Consider the following 15,129-nt stretch of genomic DNA (forward strand, 5'->3'; position numbering starts at 1 on the left):
CCACCGCAGGAACTAGGAACGATTTTAGTTCTAGGAACTCCATTTGGAGGAACTAATTTAGGTCCTACTTCAGAGTAGGGTCTAAACCAGCACTATAGGAACTACCCGTGACGTTAGTGTACGCTGATGACCGAACGCACGCGGAGCACCAGCACCCGCCATTTTTAAAACAGCTAGAATGTAAACACACAGATTATAGCCTTTATATTTACTCCAGAAACTAACTATACAAACATGGAAAACAGTGATAGATGGGTCTCTAAACCTTTATGCTGAAGAGAAAATCCAACGCAACTTTGAGGGGACCAAGCCAAACATGATTATGTTTATCTGCCCCGCTAGCAACACTGGACATCAACCACACGGCATAGGCTAATAACCTTTTTTTCATATACTGTCTACTTTCTATAACAGTTCTATCTAATAACATATTAAACAGTACTGTTAGACAGATCGCTAACTAATAAACACAGAGAATGCGAGCATTGTTCGCTCTGGCGTTCTCAGCGCCGCCAAAATAAAGGTCCGTCGCGCCGTCAAAATAAAAGTCACCGTGCCTGCGTCACTCCCTTACTCCTCCTACCAGTTCCTATGGCCGCTTGGCCAGTGCGAACGCAAACAGCAAAACTGAGTTTGGGGGAGAGTAGTTCTTAGAACTGTTTAGAAGTAGACAGTTCCTAGAACTAAGTTTCTGTAACTACTTGGTCGGAAAGCGGCTATTATTATCTTTAATATCTAATCATAGGATTCATTATATCAAAGAAACATTGTTAATATGAATTGTTCTACTTTTACATTGCGCTCAAAAATATAAGTTAGAAATCGCTTTTCATGAGTGGATTTTATTTTATTTTATTTTGTATCCTTACCCAATAAAAGTAAATTATTGGAAAAGATTATGGAATGTCATTGAAGGTGTTGGAAACCTTTGATCAGCAATGCATTATGGGATGCAAATTCTTATTGAGTCCTTCCCATGAAGACAAACACCAAACTGATTTTCTCATTTAAAAACAGAGTAGGAAATTGTATTTATTGCATACATTTTTGGATTTGGTTTTGTAAGTCATACAAATGATATAAAGGTTTAGTCATGTTAAACCAAGGCAGTGCTCATAGATCAAGGTCAGCTCACAATACATGAGGATTGTGGGATGGTAAAAAACTGTCCTTTTTACACAGTCACGTGATCAAATTTACTTATTTGATTAGTGACCTATGAATAGTGTGAATTTATTTTACATCATAACATTTGTTTTACACTTTTTTTTTATTCTAAAACATTATTTATTAACATGTTTAAAAGACATTCAATCAGAATTTTGAATCCCAGATTTTTCAGATTGTTAATGTCACAAATGTATTTGTTTGATCAGTGACTAGCGAAATAGTGCAGAACCTTAATTCTTATTTATTTTACACCATAAATGTATCTATATATACACACACACACACACACACACACACACACACACACACACACACGCACACGCATACCGGTACATACAGAGTATAAAACTGACTTTTTTTATTTTATACATTTTTAATCCTAGATATATTTTCAGATATGTACGTAACAAAATACATTCTTGTTAATAGTTACAAAATGTACCTATTAACTATAATATTTTTAATATTATGAATTTTTAATCCCAGATTTTCAGATATACGTAACATATATGCTATGTTATGTATGTACGTAACAAAATACATTCTTGTTAATAGTTAACATCTTTCTTTTTTTTAATTTCTACTCTGTGCAGCTGTTGTTTATAATCAAAATGAATCTTTTAATTAATATTAAGGTTGATCACTCGTCCTGACGTGAGTGAATTCTAAATTTATCACTCTCATTTAATGATGTGGAGTGCTTTTGTTCAGACAGACAGCTCTGTCCATTGTGCACGCTCATTACCCTTAAACAATACTGCCTGATTGTCCAGACACACTGATACCATTATCTCCCATTAAAGTTGCATCAACTTCATGAAGACAAGCAGTCATTTTCATAATAGAGCATTTGCAAAAAACCCACATCATCATGTCTTGCATTTCCTTTAACCCTCCTGTTCTGAATGCTGGTAATATCCTCTTGTTGCCTAGGTAACTATTATGGAACACCCAAGCCGCCCAGCCAGCCCCCTAGTGGGACAGTGATTACTGGCGATGCTCTGCAAGACAGCCTTCCTGGTTCCCAGCAGTCAACCCCACGACGCACCAAGTCTTACAATGAGATGCAAAATGCTGGAATAGTGCCTACAGAGACTGAGGATGATGATGAGGTTCCTGAAATGAACAGTAGCTTCACAGGTCAGCAGTGAGCCGATGTGTTTGCGTTTCCGTCTGGCACATGGGAGAAGGGAAGAGTGATGCCTCTTTGTTGCTTTCCTCTTCCTTCGCCATCACGATTCAGGGAGGAAGGGGGAAAGAGCGCCATCTGGCTGTGGCAGAGGGGTTTTGTTTGTGTTAGAAAGCACCAAGATGGACTCTCCCTGTCTTTATTTATTGATCCTACAGTTATGCGCTGCCAACTTTCGCACTCTGTATCAGAGTATTGAATGGGTTGCATTTTGTGTTGTTCTTAAAAGCCATCTGTCTATGAAATGGATTGCTGCACGCAATAGCTGCTGCTGGTCGATCAGAGGTATTGATATTCTTGTGATCTGATCACAAGTGGGCAGCATTAAGTACAGGTTTCAACGCTTTTGTGATACGATTCGATTGCTGTAAACATGTTTGGTGATAGTCGGAAATGCAAATGTACACATTGCATTGTATTATAAATGCAGATCTATCCTGTTGTGTACTGGATAACAGTGAGCACCGCCTATTCATCTGTCAATCAACAGTTATGCTAAAACAAGGGTTTAAAACTACTTCAGAGACATTTTCCCACCCAAGTTGGAGGTTTACACATCTAAAGTTCAGTTAATACAGCTGCACAACTACAGTTATATTGTGAATTCCTTTCTAAATGTCATGTTTGCTGTGAGATTGGGAGTATTATGTGGAAGCAGCCGCTTTTGTGCCAACATTTTTTTTTCTTTGTGCTTTATTAACATGCAGTAAGATTCATTTCAAAAGTTTGGGTTCTGTAATTTTTTTTAAAAGAAGTCTCTGCTCACTGCATTTGTTTGATCAAAAATACATTAAAATCAGTAGTAGATCAGACACATTTTATTGCAATTTAATGAACTGTTTTCTATTGTAATATATTTTAAAATGTAATTTATTGCTGTGATAGCAAAGCTGAATTTTCAGCATGATTACTCCAGTCTTCAGTGTCACATGATCCTTCAGAAATCATTCTAATATGCTGTAAAAAAAAAAAGAAAAGAAAAAAAAGTTGCTGGCTTAAATTCTTTAAGTACAATCAACTTGGATGTTTAAGTCATTTCAACTTAAATTACATTAAACTGACTTAAAAAAAAGCAATGTAAATGTAAAAAGAGTTATTGATCATATACATTTTTACATTGTATGCTTATTTGGTGCTCATGAAACATTTCTGATTATTTGTTGAAACCAAATAATATTTTTGTGGAATCCATAAACCATTTCTTTCAGGATTCTACAGGATTCTTTCAGGATTAAACACGTTTATTTGAATTCAATAAATGTCTTTACTGTCGTTAAATTATAAATCATATAAATTAATTTATTAATTTATTAGCAAATAATTAAAAAATCTTACTGACCCCAAACTTTTTGAAAGATTGTGTAGTCGCATAATCGCAGCACATAGTTTGAGACGCGTTACAACCAGGTGTAAACAGCAGACGGTCTGGTCTGTGATCGAATCACTCTAGATGAATGTAAAAACCATTACGTTTCTGCTCCTGATCCCACAAGCTGGTTTGTGTAAGCATTATGACATTTTTCCAATCCACACTTCAGGCTGTAATCACATATTTTACTTCAAGGGAATTATAATATTTTATATTGCATGTTTTGTTCAATATCTAAGTTAATTCTAGGGCACTTCATTTAAAATAGGCAATAAGCTGTCCTATTCATACAGGTTCACGCCTTTAAATTTGGAAGAGTGGTTTAATTTAAAGCAGCTATTTCAGTCAGGCGGGCCATGCAATTTAGCTGAGAGTCGTTTTGTTAAGAAGGTTAAGTGTTTAATTGTTTACACTCTTACTGATTTGAGGGGATGTTTGTGATGTTCATTTTTTGGTGTGGGTGGGAAAGTGTCAGACAACCATGTGTCGGTATGTGTATTTGTGTATAGTATAGTGTGAATGGTGTTTGATCACTGCAGAGTTTACAGGAAGTGAGAGGGAGGGGGCCTGGTGCCACTCTCCAAAGCATTAGCATTAGCAAAAGTACATTGCCACATTTATTTGGGATGCATTTCTCATCCAGAGCCTCATGTTGAATTGAGTGGGTCTGTCTTTGTGTACTAATTTTATGTGTGCATGCAGGAGACTCGAGTGAACCGGACGACCACCCCTCCGTGCGGCCCTACGCCCGCGATCACGTTCAACCCTACGGGCTCAACAACACCTCGGCGTCAACCACGGAGAGCTCTCAGAATACACACACACACCCCGGCTATCCCACGGAAGAGGACCCTCTGGGGCCTCTGCCTGGAAACTGGGAGATGGCCTACACTGAGAACGGAGAGGTCTACTTTATAGAGTAAGAACCAACTACTATCTTCATGACACTTTTATTTTTACAGTGGCCTTGAAAAGTTTTTGGACGCTGCACACATTAAAAATGCACGAATGCTTGCTTTATATAACAAAATATCAAGTAGCAATGATATTTTATATGTCCTCCTGAAAGGCAATTATATTGGCATAATATTAATGAATAAATAATTTAAAAAAATAGTAAAATCAATTTTAAAATCAATTAAAAACATAAATGAATAAGAAAAAGACAAAAATAAATGAGAAAAAAAGTTTAAATTAAAAATGCATTAAACCAATTCAAATTATTGGTTTAAATTCATTTTAAAAAATCATTAATAGAGAAATGTATCTTAATTTAAAAAAATTTGACTAACTATATTTTAATTTTTTTATCATTATTTCTACATTAATAATTAGTGAACGTATTATTATTATTTTTTAAGCTGTGAGTTCTTTAATATATTTATCAGAATTTTTATAATTGATTGCTTGATAGTTTATCAGTTGATTTTTTAACATAGATTTACTGATTTATTAAATGAGTGTCACATTTTGGCCTCCATACAGAAGTGAAATTAGATCTGAGAAAAGTTTGAAGATCAGTTGTTTGCAGATGCCACATCTAATGCAATGAAATACATACATTTTTAAGTGTAACCTAATTGTCTTTTTCAAATACTTCTTGGGACCATTTTTAGTATATTTAGATAGGTTTATGTATAGACAAAGGTTGCACTATAAATATCTTAGGTTGCAGTGGTTTTATGTTTCTTATTTTAAGTTTAGAAATTGCTTCTGGCGGTTTTTCAGATATCAAGGCAGGAAGTATCAAACATTGTGATATCTTTAGTATATGTTTTCCTGCCTTCTGGGATGCAGAAAAGAGGCCACAGGATGTTGTTCTGAAGGCATCTCTTAGAACAATGCCTCACTGTCTGCGTTCTGCATCTATTCTTAGCCACAACACAAAGACAACATCCTGGATAGACCCCCGATGCCTGGACAAACCTCAAAAGCCCCTGGAGGAATGTGAAGATGATGGTACGGACGTGTGGTTGAGTTTTTGTCCGGTTTGCTTGTGCAAATATCAGTTTCATGGTGTGCTTTTTAGATTATGCATTCATAACGCTTGCTTGTGAGGGTTTTTCGGGTGTTGTTCATATGCTTTTAATGTAGAAAATCTAACATTTTAAATAATATCTGTCACATTCAGTTTTATTAATCAGGCTCATGCACAAAAGTGCCTCATATTGTCCATTGTAATCTCGTGATGGCCTGTAGATGGCGTTCTTGAGCTGTCATATGTCTTACAGACACTCTCACCATGTGACAGGCAGCTGATATAATACAAGGAGTGTCTGTCTGGATTGTGTTGAATCTCCTCACACAAACAAATAACCTCTAAAGCCAATTTCCCTGTGTGGTGGAATCTGGAATGATTTCCAGAGCGGTTTTATGATTATGCCAAATAAGATTTCAGATCTCACACAATAATTCACAATGATTCTCACACAATCCAGATCAGTTTGCTATTAATAAATGGCACTAATGAAACATTTCCACTGCTTATGTAATATGGTGGCTTAATTGTAAGACTTTGAGCTGTAATTTTGCTTTGTATTATCAACTAACCCTCTCTGCCTCTCTGACACCCTTCCCCTCTTTCTCTCGCCCCACTTTGTGCACACCTGCTCCCCTTTTACTCCCTCTCGTGCAGAAGGGGTACATACAGAGGAGCTGGACAATGAGCTAGGTAGGCCACAATTCCATAGGGAACATTTCTTTTTAAACCTGTAGACATATGCATGTTGCAAGACATATGCAAGCTGCATGGTCGTGGGGTAGATCGATCCTTCTGTGCTGCTTTGGGACGAGGTTTTTTTTCCGCTCAAATCCTGGAACTGATTATGAAAACGGACCTCACAGTTGATCAGTGCAAAGGGCAACGTTTACCCACAATGCACCACCATGTTTAAGTACTGCTGTCATCTAGTTCTTTGGTATTCATTTTGGAATGACCGTAAAAAAACATTTCATTACTTTTTAAACAAGGTTCATTTGTGTTGTCATTGGCACTGCATGATATGAAATATTCATTGTTACTATTTCTACCGTTGAAGCGTTTGGAGTTTAACTCAGGACTCTCGCAGCTGGGAGTGGTTCCGTTTTCATTATGCATGCAAAATAGCTCAAGAGATCCGAAACTATTATGTCGAGCTAACAGTGGCAGTCAAATCATTGAATAATTTGTTGCTTTAATCAGTTTTACCATCGCCAGAGCACGCAGCACGCAGAGCTCTCTCTGCTGTTCAGTGTGCCTTTGTAATTGAAGGGCTGATTCATCATTAGTAACGGATTGGGTGATGCAGGCAGTGGCCTTGAGGAGGTCTGTGTTTGTGTCCGGGCTGATTGGAAGAGCACGGTCAATAGCTATTGATTTGAGAAATCGGAGCCATTAAATTGATGCCTTGACTGCGGGATGTGGGCAGTAGGTACGAGAGTATCCAGTCACACAGTAGAGACTTGATCCTGTAGAGAGGGACGATGGGATGCAAACAGATTAATGGCCAATTTGTCAGTAGAGTCGCAGTAATGATGTGGGGGAAGGACAGGACGCACCATTGAGCAGTTGCTATTGGTAGGCGTTTAGGCTTTCTTCTTCACAAAAAAAAAAAAAAAAAAAAAAAATATATATATATATATATATATATATATATATATATATATATAGTAATAATTTGTAAATTATGTATTGTTGGGTGAAATTTAAATTTCTCATAACAAATTATATAAAAAAGTAACACTTTACAATAAGGTTTCATTTGTTAACATTGGTTAACCACATTAGTTACCTTTTGTATCTGTTAATATTATTTAATGAACTTGAGCTAACATGAATTAACAGTTACCTTTAATAAATGTACTGCTCATTGTTTGTTAATTCATTAACTAACGTTAAGTAACGGGACCTTATTTTAAAGTCTAGTTGCAAAAATAATAATGGTTTCAAACAGGTTTCCACAAACACACCCCCTTGCTGCTATTGGCCAGACAAACACATAACCACGCCCCCAAATCATACCATTGGTTGCCTCTGTTGTTATGCTAGTCTGGTCTGAACCTCCAAATGATCAGATCAATAGGCGTGTCCCAGTTTGCATATTTACACACTATTCTATGCCGTTTTGTAGTAAAAAATAGTGAGTAGTTAGTTAACACTGCAAATTTTGCAATGTTGGATGACAAATATAAACTTTTAACATTTATACACTAGATAATAGAGTACATAGTGCGTAGTGTGTAGTATGTCATTCAGGACAAAGCTAATGTTTTGAAAGCACCAGAGAATCCCAGTGCTTACACATTTTGGGTAAATCAAGCTACAAAATAGATTAGTTATATTCATTTTCTAAGCCTTTTCAATTATTTTGACAATGGAAAAATTGCACGCTTCACCTTTATCCAGCATAGCAATGATTTTGTGACAGCTTGTCTATTACACAGCTGCACAAAATGGCGTAAATTTCACCCAACACCCAAAAACACTCGTTGATTAATTATGGGAAACTCATGAAGATATATGAGACAGAGGCTGCTGAGAGAATCGCTCACCGTTAGATCGTTATTTGTAAGTAATTAGTGTTTGTTGACATTTATAATTTCATTAGGACAGTACAGGAGACAGTCTTATTTGCTGCTGCTGCTTGGGAAAGATAATGAGTTCTTGCTTTGTTGCGCACACACACACACGCACAATATAGAACTTTTCTATGGTGGGTGTGATGACGAGTTTCCTGTGTGCTGCAGGCACTATGCTAATACAGCTCTGTGTCCCTGGTACTTCGACATTTCTGCCTAAATAGGGGTTGCTATGGTAAAAAAAGCAATATTTTCAAATGCATGAAAGCACATTTCAATGTCAAATGCAACAGAGCCTTTTTATGATTATTCCGTTATTCTAGAGAAGACATGGAGTGTATCTTTTAACAGCGTCACGATCAAATCTCTGAATATCTTCTGTTGTTTTTGTACACTTGTCAACCTTTGCCTGAAATTTCCAGAGCTGTTCGCATTTTTGTTGTTTGCAGGGCAAGAGATTTGGAAATGATGGGGAATGCATTGCTTTTTATGTAAATATCACAGGGAATATTTTTGTCAGGGCCTGTGCCTGAAGACAAATGGCAGACCTGTATACAAACTTCATCCTGTTAACAGCGTATTCTGCGTCTTTAGTCTGATGTTTCAGTTAATACGGATTCTCGGATATGAAGCAATGTTTTTATTACATTGAGATTGGAATCATCTCTTTTGAATTATTGAAAATGGTGGTAGTGCTTCCGCAGCAAGCAGAATGTGCATTACTTTCAAAAAGTATGTGTTCCATTTATCAATTATTCTTCATTTTACCATGGATTTCCTCATGTACATGTGCTTCTTAAACATTTTTTTTATGCAAAATCCTTTAATGCATTTGAGTGTAGAACACTGATTCAGCATCAAGCCATTATTACTAGTTTGAATGAGTCAACCAAGTCTCTTACTGATTCAGAAGCATCACTTTAACAGCGGGGGGTTGTTCTCAAGCCATTATTGGAAACAGAGACAGAGAAATCGTTTTTTATAGTTCTTTTATATTGTTGTGGTAGACAATACGGCTCTTTTACATCGCTGAAATTGTTCAGTGTATGACAGTAACCAATAACTTAGAACATCTGGCAACCAATCAGAATCATACATTTTGTAGTGCAGTTGTGTAAATGTAAAAAAAAACAACAACAGACAAATAATGCAGTTAAGATTAAATTTGCATGCTATAATGATATAATCTGCTCGACATGGTCATTATAGTTTTAAAATATCCGGCTTGTTAGTTTGGTCGAAAAATCAAGACATCAAATGACAAAGTATTTGATAAAAGCCTTATTAAATGAGTTATAATGAGCTGAACATTTCTTCTGTTTTGCTCCGTTTCCAGAGCTGCCAACAGGCTGGGAGAAGATCGATGATCCAGTGTATGGGGTGTATTATGTTGAGTAAGTGACTCATCAATATTACCTTCAAATCATCTTTAATATATGACATCACCCTGAAGCATAAAAGAGACTGCTGCCATCCCTCCGATTGTGCCTGTTCCATTTCGGCTGTACACACCCTTTGTTACTGTTACCATTTTGAAATCTTGTTCTCTCTCTCTCTCTCTGTCTCTCTCTCCCTCTCTCTATCGCTCCCTCCCCTTCAGGGGGACCCTTGGGTTTGTAGTGCATAAATATGAATGCATTCATATGTTTTGATGTTGTTTCAAAGCAATACCTCCGAGGCAGGAAACCTTTCGGTTTTTGTCTTTGGAAATGTTTATGTATGTTTTGAGCAGTATTTGCCTAGTAAATTGCACAGGCCTTTTGGAAAGTAGCCTGGATCGCAGCTGGGTGCGATCTGTATTTTTTTTGGTAAATGTGGTGATGGGGTTTTATTTTTGGCTTTTGATTCATGTTTGTTGAGCTTGCCTAGTGTAGTAGACAGATTTTGCTCTTAAGCACATAAGATGAGAGAGAATAGCATACTTTTTTGCTCAATTTTAAATGAATGCAGAGGCCTTCAGCCATAGTTTAAGCCATCTTTATTGCCTTTTCTCTGAATTAATTCACTTTATTTCTCGTCCACTTACCTGCTCTCCTTCTGCTCAACCTTTACCTGCCCTCTCATTCTAATTCCTATTTCTCCCTCTGGCTCTGTTATTGACTGTGTCCTCTGCTAACTCATCTACATCACCTCTCTCTACCTCTCTCTCTCTCTACCTCCCAGCCATATTAACAGGAAGACGCAGTATGAGAACCCAATTCTGGAGGCTAAAAGGAAGAAGCAACTGGAGCAGTCTCAGCCCGCTGAAGGTGAGCGGTATATCCAAGGTTCGTTTAAGGCCCAACATGCCGCCATTTCTTTCTTTTCCTATAAGTTTGTGATTGTCCATGTTTGTCATTTAGAGTTTTGTTGATGCTTTGGTTTTGGAACTGTTAATCATCACATGACTTAAGTTTTTAATGTTTTCAATTTAGCTATTTCACAGATTCATTACTGCTGAAATAACTGCTTTAGTTTTTTTTTTGTAAAAAGATTTTTTTTTGAAGAGAAGTCGACAAATGACTATTTGTTGTGGTCCTTTTTGTAATATATATATATATCTTGTTTTGTATTTTGTATATAAATCAGGATTTTCCCAGTTAATTACCAGGAGCAAATGGTATTAAAGTCAATATGAAATGCTAATTGCAACCCATTTTACTTCCATAATATGACATTTTTCGATTGAAACTGAATTTTCTCAAAAAGAAAAGAAAAAAAGAAGTAGCCTTTAAAGTCAACATGAACTCATAATCAACCCCACATTGTAAAAAATGATAAGATCAATAAGTTATGACATATGTTTTTACATTGCTTTCACTCATCAAAATAAGTTAAGCAACTTATTTTAATATTTTTTTTATATATCTTTATACGTTATACAAGATAACGGCTCATTTGTTTAAGTCAGTTTAATGTAATTTAAGTTGAAAAGACTTAAACATCCAAGTTGATTGAACTTAAAATGTTTTCCTTTCTTTCTTTCTTTTTCTTTCTTTCTTTCTTTCTTATTTAAAGGGATAGTTCACCCAATGTTTTTTAATTCTGTCTTCATTTACTTATTACCCTCATGTCTTTCCAAACAAAAAGAAGATATTTTGAAGAATATTGGTAACCATACAGTTTTGGTGACCATTGACTTCCACAAAAGGAAAATAAGGAAAAAAATCGGTTACACTTTATTTTAAGGTGTCATTGTGTTACAGTGTAATTATATATTTAAGTACTGAGTAATATTAGGCAACTACGTGTAATTACTATAGGATTAGGGTAGGGTCAATTATGCATGATTTACTGTTATTACTATGGTAAGTACATGTAACATACGTAACAAGGACACTGTAAAATAAAGTGTTACCAAAAAATCTTCTTTAATGTTCCACAGAAGAAAGACATTTCCTCTACCCCAACAAATTCCTTGTGTGCGTGCACGTAACACTTGGCCAATAAACTGATTCTGATTCTGAAAATCATACAGGTTTGTTGCTTTCTCTTTATGAAAGGGAATAGGGTTGACTATGAGCTCATGTTGACTTTCAAGGCTGCTTGAGTCTCACCTCATTCTATAAACGGTCTAGAAAGTTCTACTGAAATGCAGGTTGCCTTGGTCTTGTTCCCAGCCAACTCAGCTGAAAATTGCTTTCTTGATTACCTAATAACTTCTTCACCCTCAAGTTCAAGTATCTCATTCTGCCACTGATTGTGATACAGTACTGACAATATGCAAGTTTTACACAGAGAAAGTTAGGACACCGTAGGGGGCTGTAAAGGTCTAAAGCTGGTGGTTGCACAGCCTCAGTATTAGTCTGAATAGGCAGGAAGTGCGACTGACTTGAGAAACACACAAAAAGGAAGTGCATCCTTCACTCTTTCAGAATGGATAGAGGAGCATTCTTCAGGACCACCGCTAGCGAGCTATGCTGCTAACCACCAAGAGACTTACAGAGACCCCGGCACCGCCCCTCCACTGCCACCCCAACTGGTGGCTAAACGTATGTGTTGCCTCCTTTTTTGTTTGTAACACAAACACATACACACCCGTACGTGGCGTATTCCTCTGTGGACATTCACTATTCACTCACTTTTTCCAAATCTTCCTTCCCTCAGCTCTATGTCTTTTCCGTCCCTGTATTGTTTGAACACCCAATGATAGGCTACTTGTTTAAAGATTAGCAAACACTCTTTTTAAGTGAAGAATTTTGCGTTATCCCTCACACCATTTGCCATGTCTCTTGCGTCTTAATGTGGGCACTCATTCAATTTCTGTGGTGCTTTCTAGGATCACATACAAAATATGCTTTATGGTCAAAGTCAAGGATGTGTTGAATTAATGAAGAGAAATGGTGTCGTTTCAAAATATTCTGAATGATTTGACGCATTAAATTCCAACCAAGGCTTATGTACTAAAGAACAAGTATGTTGGGAAAAAAATGATCTTGGATCAAATATGTTTAGGATACATATGGATACGTTCAGGATTAAATACTGTGGGGTTATAAAAGTCCATTTTGAAAGTGTGGGATTCAAAATTGAAATCTTTTGCATTTTTTCTGTTCTAAGACTTTCTGAAATTAGTGTTATTTGTTCTGTTCTTTTCACTCAATATTTATGTTAATATAATTTGTAATGAAAATTTTCAACAAATAGAAATATGTGCATTTTCACTAGTGGTCTCAGACTTTTGGACCCCATTGCATATGCAGTTTTGTGTGCTTGTGTGCATTTAGATTTTACTGTTATGGACAGCTCTGTTGCTCTGTCTATCATTTATTCCCTCTCTCATATATATCTTTATCATGTCCAGCCATTTGCATTCAGTGTGCAGTGTGTCTCTCCTCAGGGTATCTCTGCAGCTTTCTCTGATCCTTCTGACATGACAGACCATCATGAACAGATCACACATCATCTCTCTAGCCGATCACACCATTCTTCTCTGCTCACTCCTCTATTCTCTCCTCTCATTCTCTCTTGTATCTTGTACTAACGCCACTTTTGCTCTGATCTAGGACTGATAACCAGCTGATCCATCTACTAACATTCATTTGACCATTTACCTGAATAACTATAATAATGCACAACGTGATTATTTAACAAAAATATCCTGAGAAGTACACACTGTTAATTTCTTTTCTGACAGAGCAATGCTAAAATGTAAAAAAAGGAAGGTTTGTCAACACAAACTTGGATGTTGGCTTGACAGATAAACATTTTAAAAGGTGGTTTAGACCCTGTGTAGTTAAGGCCTATAAAGCGTTAAGATGGATAGACAGTTAGTTAGTTGACTGACAAAGAACGATGGATGGATGGATAGACAGACAGACAGATAGATAGATAGATAGATAGATAGATAGATAGATAGACAGACAGACAGACAGACAGACAGACAGACAGACAGATAGATAGATAGATAGATAGATAGATAGATAGATAGATAGATAGATAGATAGATAGATAGATAGATAGATAGATAGATAGATAGATAGACAGACAATCCGAGTTTGTACAACAACAGTATCTTGCTTTTTTTTAGCCTACTTAATTACCCTATGGTTGGTAAGTTAACTTTGTAGTGCAGCTTCTTCTTGAAACTTAAAATGTTCTTGAGATTTGCTGTTTTAACACACAGAGGTATAATCATCTCATGCCGAGGGGCCAACAGATTTACCTTCACCTTTTCCCATAGCTCACAAATTGTGCAATGCTTTTCTTATTGCAGGAGGGAAGCCATTTTTCACAAGGAACCCTGCAGAACTGAAGGGAACATTCATTAACACCAAGCTGAAGAAGAGCAGACGTGGCTTCGGCTTCACCGTAGTAGGAGGAGATGAACCGGATGAGTTCCTGCAGATTAAGAGTCTGGTGCTCGATGGACCAGCTGCCCTGGACGGAAAGATGGAAACAGGTAAATCTGAAACTGTGGTCTCATAACACATCTTTGTGCTGTAATCTTTGTTCTTAGGCCAACACGTGTTTTGCTTTTTCAGGTGACGTTATCGTGAGTGTGAACGACACCTGCGTGTTGGGTTACACACACGCCCAGGTTGTGAAGATCTTCCAGTCCATCCCTATCGGCTCTATGGTCGACCTTGAACTCTGCCGTGGCTACCCATTACCCTTTGACCCTGATGACCCCAACACTAGCCTGGTGACTTCTGTGGCCATTCTGGACAAGGAACCCATCATCGTCAATGGAAAAGAAAGCTATGACTCGCCCTCCAGCCACGGGAGCGAAACTACAGGTGGCGGTGGTAGTTTGAACGGCTCCAGCGACCCACCTCGCCCCCATAGCCCTTCAGCGGAGGTGGCTTCCAATGGCTCTCACGGTTATTCCAGTGACGTGGTGACATTGGCATCTTCGATTGCAACCCAGCCCGAGCTTATTACTGTCCATATGGAGAAGGGCGATAAAGGATTTGGCTTCACAATAGCGGACAGCCCTTCTGGGGGAGGCCAGCGAGTGAAGCAGATAGTGGATTACCCACGATGCAGAGGCCTGAGGGAGGGGGACATCATCATGGAGGTGAACAAGAGGAACGTGCAGAACCTGACTCACAATCAGGTGGTCGATTTGCTCAGCAAGTGCCCCAAAGGCAGTGAGGTGACCATGCTGGTACAAAGAGGTGAGCTCACAAGTTTTTTTTTATTGTTTTAATTTAATTTTGTTTAGTTTTAGTTTAGTTTAATTCTATTTGTCGAAGTCAACAGGGTTTATGGCTTCATTAAAGGTTTACTATCAAAAAAATAATCCATACGACTCCAGGGGATAATAAAGGCCTTCTTAAGTGAAGCGATGCATTTTTGTACAAAAAATATCCATATTGCACACTATAATCACTTGCTTTCGGGGATCAGCCGTATGCGAGTC

General features: G+C 37.4%; 1 protein-coding gene across 10 annotated transcripts in view; it reads left to right on the top strand.

Annotated features, from left to right (window-relative positions):
• The window catches only part of magi1b (membrane associated guanylate kinase, WW and PDZ domain containing 1b), a gene marked incomplete at its 3' end in the record, with an annotated part of 137,367 nt that overhangs the window by 91,766 nt on the left and 30,472 nt on the right, over nt 1-15,129 (top strand). For 5 of the 10 annotated variants that reach the window (XR_014625932.1, XM_084396112.1, XM_084396114.1 and 2 more), the window contains exons 4-12: nt 2,104-2,310; nt 4,431-4,647; nt 5,605-5,687; nt 6,364-6,399; nt 9,622-9,679; nt 10,449-10,552; nt 12,140-12,256; nt 13,981-14,166; nt 14,249-14,884. Coding sequence is in view for 9 of the 10 variants with exons in the window: in XM_084396112.1 (XP_084252238.1) it covers nt 2,104-2,310; nt 4,431-4,647; nt 5,605-5,687; nt 6,364-6,399; nt 9,622-9,679; nt 10,449-10,552; nt 12,140-12,256; nt 13,981-14,166; nt 14,249-14,884 (1,644 nt within the window). The remainder of the gene's footprint in view (nt 1-2,103; nt 2,311-4,430; nt 4,648-5,604; nt 5,688-6,363; nt 6,400-9,621; nt 9,680-10,448; nt 10,553-12,139; nt 12,257-13,980; nt 14,167-14,248; nt 14,885-15,129) is intronic. The other 5 variants (XM_084396116.1, XM_084396113.1, XM_084396120.1 and 2 more) reach the window with 3 other exon arrangements.

Source organism: Rutilus rutilus, assembly GCF_951802725.1.
Source record: "Rutilus rutilus genome assembly, chromosome: 22".
In the NCBI taxonomy this organism is placed as follows: Eukaryota; Metazoa; Chordata; class Actinopteri; order Cypriniformes; family Leuciscidae; genus Rutilus; species Rutilus rutilus.